Source organism: Porites lutea, chromosome 2 (assembly GCF_958299795.1).
Source record: "Porites lutea chromosome 2, jaPorLute2.1, whole genome shotgun sequence".
NCBI classification, from domain to species: Eukaryota; Metazoa; Cnidaria; class Anthozoa; order Scleractinia; family Poritidae; genus Porites; species Porites lutea.
The window spans coordinates 12,760,635-12,778,027 of NC_133202.1; the positions used below are offsets into that span (position 1 = coordinate 12,760,635).

General features: G+C 38.8%; 1 protein-coding gene across 1 annotated transcript; it reads left to right on the top strand.

Annotated features, from left to right (window-relative positions):
• The first annotated feature begins 659 nt into the window (after positions 1-659).
• Positions 660-17,066, top strand: LOC140926645 (uncharacterized). Its single transcript, XM_073376364.1, has 11 exons — positions 660-734; positions 1,205-1,386; positions 2,512-2,599; positions 5,103-5,450; positions 7,772-7,914; positions 9,232-10,695; positions 11,794-11,859; positions 13,667-13,801; positions 14,507-14,587; positions 15,571-15,646; positions 16,622-17,066. Exons 2-11 carry the CDS (start codon positions 1,228-1,230, stop codon positions 16,756-16,758), a joined length of 2,697 nt encoding a protein of 898 aa, XP_073232465.1. The 5' UTR covers positions 660-734; positions 1,205-1,227; the 3' UTR covers positions 16,759-17,066.
• The last annotated feature ends 327 nt before the right edge of the window (positions 17,067-17,393 follow it).

Consider the following 17,393-nt stretch of genomic DNA (forward strand, 5'->3'; position numbering starts at 1 on the left):
CTTTAAAATATATTTGCTAGTGTTGTCTCTAACTGCAGGGGCGGATCTAGGGGTAGGGTGCAAGGGGTGCGCACCCCCCCTGAGATGACCTGCGGTTTTCTAATACAACTGGTATTCTGCAAAAACTATGTGGTTTATTGGTGTTGAAGTAGAGTAAGAGACGAGTGCACCCCCTCCTAAAAAAAATCCTGGATCCGCCCCTGAACTGACAGAAACAATTAAACAACGGGCAGAAATGATAATTTTTAATGTATGGTATATACCCGGGGGAGCCCCCGGGAGGTATATAAAAACAATGAAAAAGAAAATACAAACTAGCCGACATGTCACAACAAGTTTCATGGTCCGCAACGGCCGGAGATTGAAGTCATAAAAGCGAAACTCCTAGCTAGTATAAAGCAGTTACTTCAAAGTATGATGGAATTATTACAACTTCGCAAATTGCAGTACCCTAGTTTAATACAAAGTGCGATTGACGAATTGTGACAGCGTTTTTATTACTAACTAGTGTGACAAAGCAGTATTTATTTTTTATTCATTTACTTTATATTTATTGTTAACTACTTACGTTACGCTACTGGTCAGCAGTATCATAAAGAAAGTCTCCCGGATGTAATATTTTGGCGGGAATCACAATCTTGAATACGAACAAAGAAGCACTTCGCTTTCTTCGATCAATCATCAACTTCTCGCAAAGATCCAGCTGAGAAACGGAGAAATCAAAGAAAAGCAAGGTAAATTCCCAAGAACTTCGGTAAGAGCAGTGCTTCCAGATCGACTTTTTCTGCCAATATAACGTTTTGGATCTTATTCGTGTCTAAACGTAACTGTCATTGTTGGCTTAGCTTGGGTAATCTGCATTTCGGTTTCATACACGGGCTCTAGCTTGTTTACTGGATCGCTTTTGAGCATAATAATACACTTGACTTCAACACATGTAAACTTTTCAGGAAAAGGTGTTACAATCTCATGACTGTCCGGTGATTCTGTCCGGTGATTCTGGGATGTTTATGCTACACTCGGCATAATTTCCGGGCCCGCGTGAGTTCAATCGGCAACTCGGAATCAAAAGAACAGCTTTTATTGCATGCATGTCTTCCAGCGCCGAATATGCAAATTTTTCACGTCGATATAGAGCTACTCCGCTCATAACTCGCATCTGTTTCGTGTATAGCTTATTGAAATGACTCTTGATTTTTCTTAGCTCTTTGAGGTTCATCTGACTTTATGGCAGACCCTAGGTCTAGCCTCATGACCAAGGCAGTCTGCGGTATCTCTCCGAAGACACCCAACCAGACAGTGTTTTCAGAGACAGGAAACCTGCCGTTACAGATCACTCCGCTAGAATCAATAGAAACTGAAAGAGATCCTGAAACTCCACATAAAGTAAGAATAATTAGAATATGTTAAACTTCATAAATAATGAGTTTAATGAGCGTGGCGGATGTTTATGTACATGCATGACTCTTCGAACCGTTGCTGCGGAGGTAAAAAAATATATGTATATATTGTTGAAAATTTGGGACCACTGCATCTATCTTTTGTTTGTACGCTAGGAGCATCTGGTTTAACTTCATCCCTTATTTAAACTTTCGTTTATTTTTTCTTTTAACATCATCCTCAAATAGTAGGTTGAGTCAGAGGTGGAAATAAAAAAAAACGAAATAATAATAATAATAATAATAATAATAATAATAATAATAATAATAATAATAATAATAATAATAATAATGATATACTACTACTACTACTACTACTACTAATAATAAATATCCACTACTAGCACTAGCTACTGACACTAAAGTGAATTCATTGTAATACTAAAACAGTGAGTTAATTGAGCTCAAAAATGATATTGCTGCGAACCATAACAATTTTGTGTGCAAATGACTGAAGTTACTGCTGCCATGCTGTCTTGCCAACAAATAAAACTTTTTGAAGGCATTTTTTTAGATCTTGTGGAGACATTAATTTGTTCAAAAAGATTTGCAAAATTAATATTATTCCTGTATTTGTAACCATTCTGTACAAAAACCCATTTAACTTTGTTTTCAACTGATTTATCCACGTGTCAGCTAAATAAAGTAACGCAAGACAAAATTTGCATTTGTAAGCAAAAAAACTTTCTCAGCGGTTTCACCAATAAGTTCAGGTTTGCGGTTTCTGTTAAACAGACAAAGCTTTACCTGTAAAAACTTCCAAACCAAATTTTGTTGCTTTCTTTGTGTTTTTTTCGGATACAGCTTCTTAGATTATTTGTCAAATTTCTTCGTTTGTTTTGGCAACAAACCAGAAAGATATGGCCAATTTCTATTCTTCTTCAAACACGTTTTGCAACCAAGGGTTGCTGAGATTCTTATGTAGTAAATAATAATAATTTATCCCCCAAAAATTGTATGAACGAAATTACCGCAGATTATGGTTAAGGTTGAAAAAATTGGCATGCATGCAGTTAGTTGCAACTTTTTCGAACAGAGGTTCAGTATCATTTACTGCACTTGTTTCTTTCAGGATCCTACCTTGAAAAAGAAATCAGGAAAACTTGTATCAAAACGAAAGCTTTTTCTTCAGAATGGTCAGAGTCTACAGATAAACAAAGGTATTCCATGATTCATTGTCATGCACGCATGTATGTAAAATGTAAGATCCAGCTGTATACAGGGTTTGCACGCACCTTGAAAGTCCTTGACAATGGCAGTTGTTGCTGGAAAATCCTTGAATTTCGGTGCTAACTTTATCCAACCCAAAGGAAAAGGAGCAAGACCTTCAGGATAAAATTGCTCATGCTGTGGATTGAACTAAAAAAGACTTGGGCTCTTTTTTGCACTGAATGGAGTCCTTCAAAAATGGGAAATGTGCCCTTGAAAATCATTGCAAAGTCCTTGAATTTTTGTTTAGAATAGGGTACAAACCCCATGTATGCTCAGTCATTTAGGAGCTATTGAGCAAGGCGGTGGGGGAGGGGGTAGGTGATTTGTTGAACTTGCACTGTACACTGTACACTGTCAGAAGTATATTGTCAGTGAGGCAGTGAAAGCATTGGTTTGAAATTCTAAAACTGATCTTTGTTTGATATCAATTTTAGAGATTTCAGACTGGTCAAAGTTGGCCATTTTCAAGGGAGTTAGCAAATTGGTACCATCAGCGTGGATTTTGTTATTGAGCTAGTGAATTCAGCCTCTAACTTTCCCAACAGGCAGGCGGTGTAATTTAAGGAATTAAAATTACACATGTACAGTTCGAGAACTGTAATCAATACTGCTCATCCAAAAAAAATTGTTGGGGCTATTTTAAGTGACTCTTGGGCTAGCACATGCTACAACTGGCAACAAAATTGTTGAAACATTGCAGTCAAATAGGTTAACTTAAGAGAAAAAAACAATCCACACCCTTCCTATCTCCCGTTCTTTCAAAGCTGGGGTGTTTGTTGTTTTCTACAAGTAGCTCGAACAGCGGCACAACATTGCATGGAGGAACGGGGTAGGGAAAACTTTATTTTCTCCTTTTAGATTCAGTAAAACATCAGAAAAGCCCTTTAAGGCAAAGTGTCTCAACTAATCTTGTCGCTGATTGTAGCTAAAGCTTGATCAAATGGCAAGCTGTAAAACTGACCATTTTTTTTTTCACATTGACCAAGACTGGTATACGGAACTTGAAAAAATATCTGTCCTGTTGCCCAACTAGTTTTTCCAGCAATACAAATACATGTTACTTGGCCAATCAATGAGGTCAAGGCAAGTTGTCTTCTAACTTCTTCCAAAAAAATGTTTAAATTTTTTTTTGTATAATACCATAGGCTACGTGATTTGAAGATCTCTGAAGTGGAGATCCTAAGTTGAAGTTCAATGGAGGAACCTTACCTTTTGTTTTTATGTTTTTTTTTGTTGGTTGGTTTGTTTGCACCGTTTCTTTTTTATTGTGCCCCCCCCTCCCCACCCCAACCTCTCCTACACCTTTTTCTTTCACATTCCAGAAAGACTATATGTACATTCAATACCACCCCTCCCCACTTAAATGTAAGATCTTGCTAAGCGCGCCCCCCCCAATAATAATAAAAAATTCATGAAGAACTGAAGATGCAGCAAAAAAAGTAGAAGAAGGCAGAATATAAGGAATTCAATAACAGAACTTCAAAGTCCTTTTATAATTAGAGCAAACAGGAGTTTGAGAGCAACCACAAACTGAATTGAATTTTTCCTGACAGATATGTTCTAGTTTTATTACTTTACTATTACTTTATCCTTCCAAGTGGAGCATTTGGAACATGTACCATACTTTAGTGATCAAATTCATGTGCAGCAACTTGATCAAAATAAGGCACAATGGGCCATTTGCATGATGACGTCTCTTTACTACTAAGAATTAATTCGTTTTTCCTGTCATCTTTAAATTTGGTAGTCCCAGTGACAGGAGTGTAAGTAAGAAAAGCGTTAATTTGCACAAGAAAATAATACCCTGGAGGATTCTGGTTGTAGTAGTTAAATGACGCCATCCTTCAAATGGCCTATATCTATTCTGCACATTCTTATTCACATTCCTGTTTGACCACACAATGATTCCCCTGGCCTCAGTCAAAACAGTGGTTAGAGTGTCTCAACTGCAGTCTGGTTTTTCCTTTTTTTTCTTCCAGACCCTTCCCTGTAACACCCTCAAATTAACTTGAAAAAAAAAAAAAATTCCCATAAGGGCTTTGTATAGTATTTATGGCAATATCCCTGGTAAGCAGCTACCCCTTCCATAGTGAAAAACTCATGGTTAAGGGGAGGGAAATGAAGTACGGATAACAAGCAAATCCCAAACGTGCCCATGTGATATCAAGAAGCTATAGCAAAGTTGCCTGCAAAGTGGGTGAGTGGGATACATTAAACTTAACTCTCTCTGATATTGGACACCATCCATGTTAGGGAGGTGTATTTTTGATAGAGTTATGTTATAGTTGTAAAAAGGCCAAAAATGGTAGGGAAGGTACTAAACAGGGTGTACATCTTTCCCATAAAGGTACTGTACATGCTAAAAAAGAGTTGATTATACTGACGGATAAAGGGTCGTCAGTCTAGAACAGCATCACACTCACTGTGTACTGTTTTACTGTTTCTTTACAGCTAAGAAGTACAATGCATCCAAGACTGCAAATGTACAACCTCAAGGAGAACCAGGCTCCAAAGCCAACTATCCTCTCACAGAACGTCAGCAATTACAATATCTCCTTGAAGTAACAGCCAAAGAGGTGAGGCAAGATTTTGAATCCAGCAACTGTGATGATTTGCCTAGTAATAGCAGCAAAACAAAGAAGAGAAACATTGCCAAGGATAATCAGATTGAGGCTCGCATCAGGAAGAGGAATGAGCGTGGCGAGACATCATTGCATGTTGCTGCCATAAAAGGTGACTTGGAGGATGTAGTAGCCCTGATTAAAGCTGGTGCTGCTGTCAATGCGAAAGACAATGCTGGTAAGAAAAAAAAATACAGAAGATTTTTGCTAACCTTGTCTCTCTCTTCTCTCCTACTCATCCCCTGGAGCAAGAAAGGGTATGGGTAGGGGAGGTAGGGCTTGAAAAAAAATCTTGAATTCCTCCTTGCCCTTTGGGCAAGCAGCTCTAACATTTTGCATGCCCAGGCCTACTTCTTGCCCACCTAAGGGTGCATTCCTTTGGGATGATCTCTATCAAGATCAGTGATCTGTGATCGACCGGATCGTGATAGATCAAAAGAACCGATGAATCCTTGTCCAGAGTGGATTCATCGGTTCATTTAAATGAACCGATGAATCCACTCTGGACAAAAAATCTACCATGGTCAAAGTGATCTCGGATCACTGTTCTTGATCCGGGTCATCTCAAAGGAATACACCCTAAGTTAATGATTTTATTAGAGGATGGCTTGCCTGTATTCTGCCCATTGAGCAAGTAAGCTTTAAAAGTTGCTTGCCCAGTAAGAAAATGCACTTGTTGTAGACTACCGGATGGGCCTTTTTTTCGAGCCATGGTGAGAGGACCTTGGGAATTAGGGTGGATTTCTCCATGAAAACACGGTTCATACAGTCGTGAAAAGTCCTTGAATTTTCTTTAACTTTAAATGTACAGTGTAGTGGCCCGGAAAATGTTTTTTTAATGCTTTGTGGTTGTTCAAGACAGAATACATTGTATAAATCAAAGCTCAAAGAAGTTAATGGCGATTCACATAAAGTGTTTCTTTTTGGTTTTTGCAGGAATTATAATTTTAACTATAAATTTAAGACAAATGAACTGAAAAGTGTAGAGAAGTTGGTGGAGCAAACAATTCAAGCCTTAAAGTCCTGTTAGAAGGGGCTGGGAATGTGCATTTTTGTGCAATCTGTGAAATTATATTCCTGGTCGGTAGTCCTTGAAAATCTAATGTGATCCTTGAAAAGACAAAATGACTGGCAATTGTTTGGGGGTGATATTGTTTTCTTTTTGAGAACACACTAAGAATGAAAGTAGTTTTTGTTTTGACCATTTCCAATTTTGCTCAAGCCTCTGAGCAACATTAAATTTTCCTTGAATGTCATGAGTTGGTTATGCAAAAAACAATAATAATAAATTAAATAGACAATAATAATAATAATAAATGGTACGAACACGAACCAGAGACCGTGACACACAATAAAGATAACAACATCACCATCATGTGGGACATGCCAGTCAATACTGATAGAACTATAACAGCGAACAGACCAGATATCATCGTTAAAGATTCAGTGAATTCCACCTGCAAACTTATTGATATGACTGTTCCATCAGATAGAAACATCGCACTGAAGGAAACTGAAAAAAAATGCAAGTACAAAGACCTAGAACTAGAAATACAGAGAATGTGGCATATGAAAACCGTAGTGATCCCTGTGGTTGTTGGTGCGCTTGGTACAGTGAAGAGGGGTATGGTAGAAAACATCAAGAAAGTGTCAGAGAGAGCTACTATGACAGAGATTCAAAAGATCTGCATGCTGGGATCTGCACGAATCCTTAGAAAGGTGCTCAGTGTATGAACAGAATGATTGACTTGAGTGACTGACGTTCTAGGTGCATGGTTTGCGCCCGGCTGATGCACAAAAAGAACACCAGCAAAGACTGTGATAATAGAGACAATAATAATAATAATAACAATATCAACAACAAGCAATAAGCAGTTTGCCAAATTATTGAAGTAGCTGTACAACGGGATGCCTATTGTTATCAGGGCACTTAGTAGTTCAATTATCTTATGATACAATGTATTTGTTGTTAACATATACTTTAGAGGACTTCCTGAAAGCCATCTTTAGATATGGTGGCCTCCTTCTAAAAGATTTATTTTACTTTTATTGTTAATCATTATCATTTTCTTAATTATTTTGCTTATTCAGACACTTTGGTGCTTCGGACACTTCGTCGTTGCTGTATAGTAACTTAATTCCACCATTATTACTCAGCCTACAAAGAAAGTAGTGTCCAATAGCCCGGGGCTAGTGAATTTTGCTATCGGGCTAGTGAATTCTGTTATTAACTTGCCCAACACACTGGTGAAGTTTTTTGAGGAATTCAAATTACAGAAGGACTATGAAATTAATCTGCTCATCAAAACGTTTTTGGGGCTAGTTGAAATGATGTTTGGGCTAGTAAATGTTAGCTTCAGCCTGCCCCAATTGGAAGCTGTAAGAATGAGTTTCTTTGCACCCTGTTACTAAAAATAAGTGTGGTAACCTTTTTAAACAAGAAAAGATAAGAACTACTTTATTTCATTTTCTTCTTTTTTTTTTTTCATTATTTCAAAGGGTGGACACCTCTTCATGAAGCCTGTAACTATGGTAACCTCAGAATTGTACAGGAATTAGTGTGGTCAGGTGCTGATGTTAGTATTCCAGGATATGAAGCCATCACTCCTTTACATGATGCTGTCATCAATGATCATACCCAGGTTTGCTTACAATGTGCATTGTTGTTTCACCCCATGAAAGGAATCCAAGACATGCAGTTTTAGATTCTGGATTCCATGCCATGGATTCCAGACTCCAGGTACTGGATTCCAGTCTTTGTAAATGGAACTTGGATTCTGGATTCCAAAACACAGGATTCCAGATTCTGCAAGCACAATTTTTTCTGAGTTCTGCTTTAAATTTTTTCTGAAATGCTTTGGTTTTTATATTTAGACATGTATTGTTAATAGGTTATGTTTTGAGGTTCTGCTGGCAATGTAACTTCCACCATTCCTAATTGGATTGTCAGCATGAGCAGGGGTTTCAATAAAAATTGAAGTAGCTAGCAGGTTTCAATTGAATAGAGTAACCGACCGTATCGACAAGGGACCGTTAGTCCCTTTTTTCTAGGAGAGGGAAGGGGGGTCTGTGGGCGTGCTTCCCCAGAAAAGTTTGAAATTTCAAAGCCCTAAAATGCGATTTTCGGCGTTCTGGGGACTCAATTGAGGACAAGAGAGTACATTCAATTTTTTCATTCAAGAAAATGTAGCTTTCGTGCAACTTTCGATTTATCAGTCTCACAATCAGTTCGGACAATTCCTACCTGCAATGAACAAATGAAACTAAATTACATACTTTTCCGTATAAAAAAATGCTGCGTAAACCTATAAAGAAACTTGTGAAAAATTGACTGAAATACCGTAAAATTCCGAAAATAAGCCCATCCATGTATAAGCCCCTCCAAATATAAGCCCCCCCAAACTCGTAACGCAAAAAACCCTCCGTTAAATGGCACCTCCAAATATAAGCCCCCCGGGGGCTTGTACTTGGAAATTGCCCTCAAATACAAAGTAAAACAAAGCAAAAACGGTAAATTTTCTTCCAACTATAAGGCTAATCCAATCGATTTTGAGACGCAAATTTCCTTCCGTAGGTAAGCCTCTCCGAATATAAGCCCCTCCAAAAATAAGCCCCTCAAAAAGGGCCTTTGAAAAATATTAGCCCCGGGGCTTATTTTCGGAATTTTACGGTATAGCGTTCACATGGCTAAAGCATAACGTAAAACCACTGGGCCTTTATGAAAACACGTCATAACTACGTTTTCATTCAGGTGTTATGGTTTATTTTTTGTTTACAACGTTATTCAAACTAGTTGCTTCTTCTTTCCAATAAGTAACCGACTTCTATCAGCAAAGTAGCTGACGTGTTTTGTCGGCCGTCGGTGCTTATTGAAACCTGTGCTTTGGGATTGGCAATTTGAAAAGGTAACTCCAGAAAGAAACAACTTATGTAGTTGATGTTCAATTTTCCGTTCACAGGTTGTCAAGTTTCTTTTAGACAATGGAGCAGATCCAAAGATGCAAACATCCCACAATTACAGCACCTTGGACCTGGCAAGATCTGCAGAAGTTCGAAGCCTCTTAAGTTCGGAGCAAGGCACAAAGGATTCTGAGACGACAAGGCTTCAAGATTACCATTATCCACTGCCACAAGCCAAGGAAGTGGGCAAAGTGTCCGAAGAACAGTTTCATGGAGAAAACAGGCCTTTATTCCAAGAAAGCGTGTACAATGAAACATTTAATAACTTTTTACCAGTTCATGTAGATGAAAGCAATTTATCCAAAGTCATTCCTATTGAAGTTTCTCCTGATAAAGAAACACTTACATTTGTAAAACCGCGAGATAGTGAAGTTAGTACTGAAAGTCACTGGGAGGGAAAAGGTTTCACTGTAACGAATCTGCAAGAAACTAGTCAACGTGAAAACAAAGGTGTTTTTGTTGTTGACAACAAAGAACCTTTAAGTCGCAAAGAAGCAGCCTCCATTATGCAGGTGTCATTGAGAGAAACTGAAGAAGAGAGCACTGGTGTCAATGGAGGTGGCGTGGCTTTGCTTTTTCAGCAAACACAGATTTGCAGCATGAATTCTGATGAGTTGAAGCTGAATGGAAACACTGAAGTTGTAAACAGCCAGAACATCACCATGGCAACATGTGTGAGTGGTTTACAATCACATAATGTCGTCAGGGACACAGCATCTGCCTTTACTGCTCCAAACACTTTTGAAGAATCCATTGCAACTGAAACACTTATTCGGCTTCACGCAGGGAAAAGTTTTTCTACAGCACCTGGTCTCCCTGTGACTCAAGAGGTTGAAGAAGATACACCAGCCCCTGAAAAATTAAATGAGTGCCTTGACAAGGCAATCATTGAGATTTCCTCGTATTTGGAAACCAGCAAAGAAATACCTTATTCTACTGACAAGATTCTCAAACAGACTAGTACTATGCCGACAGGAAACGAACCAACTTACACTGAAACAAGCCAAAGTAGTGATTTGGATGCTTCAGTGAAAGTTCCCGAAGAGAGCCCTCAAGCTCATCATATCCATCGTCTTGGACATGAGCAACATGCTACAAATGCTTTGTCAAGTGAAGCTGCTAAGAAAGCTAAAGAAAATGTTGCATACAATTCATTTGAACAACAGTCAGTTGCAAATTTCACAAAGATAAAGCCAAGAAACGAAAAAAGAAAAGAGGTTAGTGGTGTCGAGAAAAACATCAAGTCCAGCCGGAGAAAAAGAACATCAACAAGGTCTTCTGAAAGCAATCCTAGCTCATCAGTTAAGGAAGAATGTACAAGTCACATCGCAAATCCGACTTGGAGATCAGAGCTAGCTAAATACAAGTATAGCTGGCCAACGATGCAACTGTGTGTTCCTGGCTATGAGGATTTCCTTATAAACAGCAAGAACTGCCACAGAACAAAGATTTCTTCAAATGAGGTTAGTTGCTCCTTATGTTTATTCCAGAAATGAATCGGAATTGGATTGTAGAATCCGTTCGCCGTTTCGCCTAAATTTCTGTTCGCTCGGTCTTAACTCGATTCCCTCGATGTGTATTTGTGTTTTTCTCCAAACCTGAAGGAATGGAATAAACGTGGAAATGTTGGAGATTAATAGCTTTTTGTATTCAGGTGATGTATGTCTTTGGGCGAATCTACGACTGGCGAAATGACCACAACTGTCATCAACTTGACAAAATCGCAATCCAAAAAATCAGCCTGTCTATATTCTCCTGATAGGCCCAAGAGACGTACGGGGATGCGGCAAGACAAAAAAAAGAGCTCACATCTTTCAAAATGGTAGTTTCCTTTTTTTGTCTTATCCTAGTACGTTTTTTGTGTCCCGGAGAAGCAAACAGGGCCCATCTCACTTAACTCCGTCGCTTTTAATCCAGTGTAAAACTAGCGGTAAATTGTCAGACATGCAGTCAGAAAGCTTACTAAAGTTTACTCAGCTAGAAGGGCGACCCTTTTTCCCAGGACAGCTTTTCTCCATATAAAAGGGGCTTTAGTATCTTGTATGCGTAATTGACACTATTAAGCCCCCCCCCTCTCTAATAAGCACTCCCCCTTTCCACAGGAGGAAAGTTAATAAGCCACCGTCTCTATTAAGTTCCCTTCCCCTCCCCTCCATCCTTATTCTTCACAAACATTTAACGTGGACTGATCAATTATGGTTTATTCAGGCTGGAAGTTCATATTGTTTTTGGTCTTCAGCCGCGTGACCTCCAACTTCATGTGCTTAACTTTTTCAACTTTACGCTCTAGTTCTCTGTGTAGGCTCCCACAAGTGAATTAAATACTGTTACCAGTGACTTATAGAACACGTAAGTCTACCCTGTCTCTTACTACGGTATTTTTGCTACCGGTGATGCGTTTCGCTAAATTAAATAAGCGCCCCCCCCCCCCAAAAAAAAAAAAAAAAAACTGCTTGAAAAATCAAAGGCCCCCGGGGGGCTTAATAGAGGATTTATGGTACCTTTTGAAAGAATGCGCAATGTAAATACTACACTGAAAAACGATGATGATTTTTTTTCAGCTCAACGAAAAAACGCCAAAAGAAAGACAGCTGGACCAGCTTGTCTCGCAGCACGACACGGAAAAGGTGAAATTATTGATGAATCGTGAAAAGGACGATGCGTAAAAATACTTCAGCCTGTTCCAGGTTCTTGTTCGCGCTTTATTCAGCGGACCCGACTATCTCGGAGCCTGCGAAGAGCAGACGTATTTTCGGACGTCTGCTGTTCGCAGGCTAGCTATCTCGGAGCCTGGAACAGGCTAGAAAATATTTGGCTGTTCAGTGCTCGACTTTCAGAAAAAAATCTTGGGGCCAACTGGCCCCCAAGTTTTCATTTTTGGTCGCCAGAACAAGTATTCTAGTCGCCAAAAATTGTATTTAAGAACTAATGGGATAAAATAAACTTAACATCTTTAACTTAGCCTTAACAGAAAATGAATGGTTTAGACTTCCTCTGAACTTTCTTTCGAATGGTTTTCACTGACGCTCGATTACCAGCCGGTGTTCTGTAAAATGAATCCGCACTCAAGCGTAAATCTCCTCAAACAGGTATTCAAGCTTAAGGTTCAGGAAATGGAATACACATTAAAAAAACAAAATTTAGGAATCACAAAAAAACTTATTTGGGTTATGGAAGAACAAAATCTGCAAAATTTGTTTTGCGTCCCATGTATTTGCATGTTCAGAACTGAACATCGGTGAAACTTCATCTATTGCGCGGTTGCCTAACACGTGATCGAAAGTCTCCAGAAAGACCAGAAAGAGGAAACGTTGCTAATGTTTTCGGGCAAAGAAGTTGATTTCGCGAGAAGTCTGTTAGACAAACAGCATGACTTCAACTTTACTTAATTAGAAGTCAATAAAATACGGCAGAGCTTTTATTTGCGTCGTCACGCTTAACAGAAATTTGCGTAAAGTTGTTTACAAGAATTGCGAAGCTCGAGAAGTAAGCGCCGTTCGTTCTCGATTAGCTTCGATTAGCTTGAGCTTTTATCAGACTAATCTGTTATCGAGTCCGCAATCGAGATACATGTTCGACATAAAGAAATTGTTTTAAATATCGATGCGCTTAAAGTCATTCCTGGAGAAACACGGGACGATCTGTTGAGAATTGCGAACGATTTGTCCGAAAGTCGATTAAAGTCTTCCGTCGAATTCATTCATTTCACAATCCTCTTTCAAGTAAACGTAGATTAGAGTGTTGGAAGAAATCGTTAAAGCCTTTAGACAAATCGTTAAAACGTTTAGACAAACCGTTAGAGCGTTTGGGCAAAACGTTAGAGCGTTAGGAAAACCGTTAGCTATCCGTTAGTTGTGTAAAGGATAACAAATTATCATTAGTGTACGTTTACCCAAAGAAGAAAGTCACTTATCTTGGGGGCCAGGTTGGCGACCAGGCGTGAAAATTTAGTCGCCACTAAGTAAAAGCTGGTCGCATTGGCGACCCCACGGGTCGCAACGTCGAGCCCTGCTGTTTTATACGTTAGCAGCACGTACAATGTACTATGTAGTAGAAATAAGGCGCGCTCATATTTCCTACAACCATAACCTTGCATGGTAGAAAACAGGTACCCTAAGCTCACGGGTGAGAATCGTTGTTGCATAACCAAGAAATGTTATGAGGGTTTGTATGGAGATTCAGCGATCGTTAGGGGTCAAAATTAGTTATAGAAGTACATCAGAATTCCTTCCCTAGTCTAAAGTTATGATGTTTTCTTAGCATTTTCCCGGGCGATTCAAGCGAGTTTTAGTTCTGCCGTTGTTCGGTAACAGAGCTAAAACTTGCTGAAATCGTCCTTTCTGTATCGCGTGCATCGTTTATCCCGCGCCCCATATTTTTTATACGTCAGCACGCAAGTTAAACAATCCATTTTTGGCATCGCTTGTTCCTCAGGTTAAACTGCGCATGACCCTAGAACAGGAGCTTGTTCGTTTGTTTGGGAACTTCACTCGAAAGAAAGCTGGATACGCTGTACCATACGGCGCATGCACAGTGTTGACTTCGCAGATGGGGTTGAATGGAGTAAAGGTTCGTTATATTTGTTTTATTTGTTAAATGTTTGAAATCATATTTAACTTGGTTCGTACAGGGTCTTGAATTCTTGAAAACTCTTGAAATTTGCAAAGCAATTTTCCAGATCTGGAAACAGGCTGGGAAATAGAGAAAAATTCTTGAAAAATGGTATAAAGGCTGGATTTTTTGGTTAGTAAATGAAGTTTTTTTCACCCTTAGTCAAACCTTATTTAGTCTTCGTGCAGTGTGGTTGTTGCACGTTTGCAGTGCATCATAAAAAAGCACAGTTCGTGCGTTTTTCAAGATCTCTGTTGATCACCTTTTTTGATAAACTTGTGTCTGGAAAAGAAATATTTGTTTGAAAAAATAAAAAGGCCTTGATTTTGGATTCAAAAATCTGTACGAACCCTGTTAAAACTATCGTGAGCAGCTACCTACTTGTAGTAAGGGCACTTCCTTTGTAGACAGCATATACCATTTTTCAACCCTTTAAACCCTAAGATCAAATTTTAAATTCTCATCTGTTGCTCCTATTCATTATCTACATAATTAATTAGCAGAGGGAAATGATAAAATATCAAGCAAATTCATCTTGTGTGATCATGTCCGTAATCCTCATGACAGAAAGAAAGTATTGATATTACAAGGAGAAATTTGATGCTGATCACTCTTAGGGATTAATGGGTTGAATGGTTTATATGTCCTTGCCTCACTTTTCAGAAAGCTAGGGTACAAGAGGAAGAACCTGCGTCAATTAAAGCGGAAGTGGACAAGATCCTGAGCAAATTCAAGACGCTTAAGGTATATAATATTGTTTACTTTTGTCTGTCGCTTGGTGAGCTAAGTTTTCTTACCCTAATAATGCGTTCGATGATAGGGGAAGGCAGTTCATAATCTTAAGCATCCTGTATTAATAAGCGGTGATTTTTTTCTTCGTTGAACCTTTTCATCGCTATTTTGAATCTTTGACCTACTAACATATGGCCCTGTTTTTCTTCAAAACTTGCTTTTTATAATACCGTAACTGTACTAATTTAAAAGGAGTTCTCTTTGTCATGCTCATGACTTTGACGGCGTATAGCCTTAAGGATTGGATGACCCTTAAGGTGGACCTCCACTGTCGCATAATTATGGACTTTACGACCAGACGACGCGACGGCAGCGATAACGTCGCTTCAAAATTGAACTTGCGTTCTTTCGGTCTTCATCGCAATTATTCCAACTCACTTACGTGGTCAAATGTAGGCGAACCCTCCCGGAGTTGAATTTCTAAGAACCATATTCAAGTTTAGAGAGAGAATAAAATTTCGTCGTCGCTCGTTTACGTCCTTCCTAAAAAGTAAAATCAGGCAATTTCACGTCGTAGTCGTGCAAAAACGGCAAAGAAATGTCCCAAAAAGTGAGATGCTTGTGTAAAGCTGTTGTTTTGTCTTCTAAACCTATTGTTATTTTTGACGTTCTCGTTGCCGTCGCGTCGTCGGATCATAAAGTCTCTTGTCTAGTATTATGTGCGAGCGCACGTAAAATTTACGCGCGTTCATAAAATAAAGGCAATATATGAAAGGTGCGAGGAAATGTAAAAGTTGAGGGCGGTTCAACTTTTACGTTTACATACATGGCCTCTATTTAATTTACGCGTGTAATAATCACGCGACAGTTAAGTAATCAAACCTTCAAACAATCAAGTCGAACTTCGACTTGAATAGCCAGATAAAGTGGTGATGTGTGCATGTTGTTTTCTTCGACTTGCACGGCCATTCATTTTGGTTTTTTTGACGGCTTAGGGAGAGATGTTAAGGCGTCATCACAGGGAAATTGAAACAGTCGTTGTCTTACAGGATTTCTGGCCACATGCAGAAGGTAAGCGTTGAGTTTAGGGTACAGTGGGTATAGAAGTGTATTTTTCCTTAACTAAAGGCTTCATCTAATTTCGCGTTATAATATCATTGCTTAATTAAGCATAAAGGGTCGTGGTCTTGACTGCAGGGCCTAAAAAGTGAAAAATTCTGTATGTTTGAATTCAAATAAAACGTAAATATATTTCAAACCTTATATTTTCAATAGCCGTGATAAATTGTTTAACTAAATTTGGAAAAATGAGCATAACGTCGAAACAGTGAACATTGCGACGTGGATTTTTGGTCGGTTCGTAGGCTAGATTCGTCTTAATCTCAAGGCGTTACAGTGAATCAATCTTAATGAAAGTTTCAGACATTATTATATACATCATGAAGATCGTTTGATGAGGTTTAAAAACAATTCTGTCGAGCCGTTTCAGAGATATACAGAGAAGCGCCAAAAGTCAAAATTCAGAATAAAGTTACATGTTGGATGGAACCTCTCCCCTGAGTTTTTGACATGTTGCAGTATTTTGAACCGATTTTACCTTTAGTGGAAAGCCTTTGATCTTCTTAACAAGATGAGGTATATTTTGTGGGGTGGGGGGGAGTGGCAAGTCCGCCGCATGAAAACGTTTACGTAGGAAATCAGGAAATCATCATTGATAAAGCATTTGCGTTTACCAATAACTCATCGTTTTTCAAAATCTCCGTTTTTGGATATAGAATCAACTCAGTCTGCAAATAGCCCCAATCTGAGGTTTTTTTTTTTGGAAAAATGCGTTTTCGGTGACCATTTTCGCCGGAAACAGGGGAACAAAGTTATAGAGTATATCTGTTTTCATTTAAAATGGGAACCTTGTCCACCGGGGCCAAAAAACAATCCAGTTTGTACCGTTATGATGGCATTCCCTAATAGTACCGCTACGTGCGCTAATATTTAATAACAAGCGGGGTTTTTCTTTGCCTAAGTCCAGCCGTCTTTTTTATTGTATAGATTTAACTATGGAAAGAAAATTTTGGGCAAGAACGTGGCAAAAAGATGACTCGCGGTCATTTTATGGCGAAGACTTTGAACTGATACCTGGTAAATTTGCTGAATACTATGAGGAAGTACTGTGCGCTCCTGACTAAGACAAATTCCTCTAAGCTTTCCTTAGACTTTGAATTCCTTTGTTATTTCAGACTTGATATTCACAAAATACGCATACATTCGCCCTTTGGAAATTTTCAATAAAAAATTTCAACCAGCAATTTTCGCTAAAATGTAACGGCTTTACGCGTGTGTTGCAAATGAATCCATTCTAAGGTCTGGCTTAAGTGGCATTCCACTTAAAGAAACAGAAGGGAACTTATGTTAGTTCCGTGTAAGATTTTCGAAAACGGTTATTGTGAGAACTGACTGTAAACTCTGCGAAGAATAAAGATGATCATTTACAATATTTATTTTACTTTTTTTAATGTTTATTCCCTGTATTGAGGGGAAATTAGATACTTGTTTGGTTCTGTATGCCGTTGCTTACAGTAATTAGTCATTGCGCAAAAGGGCACTGTTTTCTAAGAAAAGCCCGTCATCACCCTGCTGCGGCAAAAGAACTTCGTACCTCAGCTAAACATTATTGATTGCCATACAAAATTTCTTGTCAACATCAATATACGGAAACAGGATAATGTGTGTGGAGGGAGAGCTTTTTCTTCCTCTATACATTTACAGTCGACACTCTTCCTAAAGTAGATTCTGCCGTGCTGATGTTCCAGACGTAGTTAAT

Bases quoted from the DNA above. Each gene is read 5' to 3' on its own strand.
- LOC140926645 (XM_073376364.1), top strand. From the start codon at position 1,228: ATGGCAGACCCTAGGTCTAGCCTCATGACCAAGGCAGTCTGCGGTATC. The intron at 14,588-15,570 runs GTATATAATATT...TTGACGGCTTAG, and splicing joins GCAAATTCAAGACGCTTAAG to GGAGAGATGTTAAGGCGTCA. The intron at 15,647-16,621 runs GTAAGCGTTGAG...TTTATTGTATAG, and splicing joins TTTCTGGCCACATGCAGAAG to ATTTAACTATGGAAAGAAAA.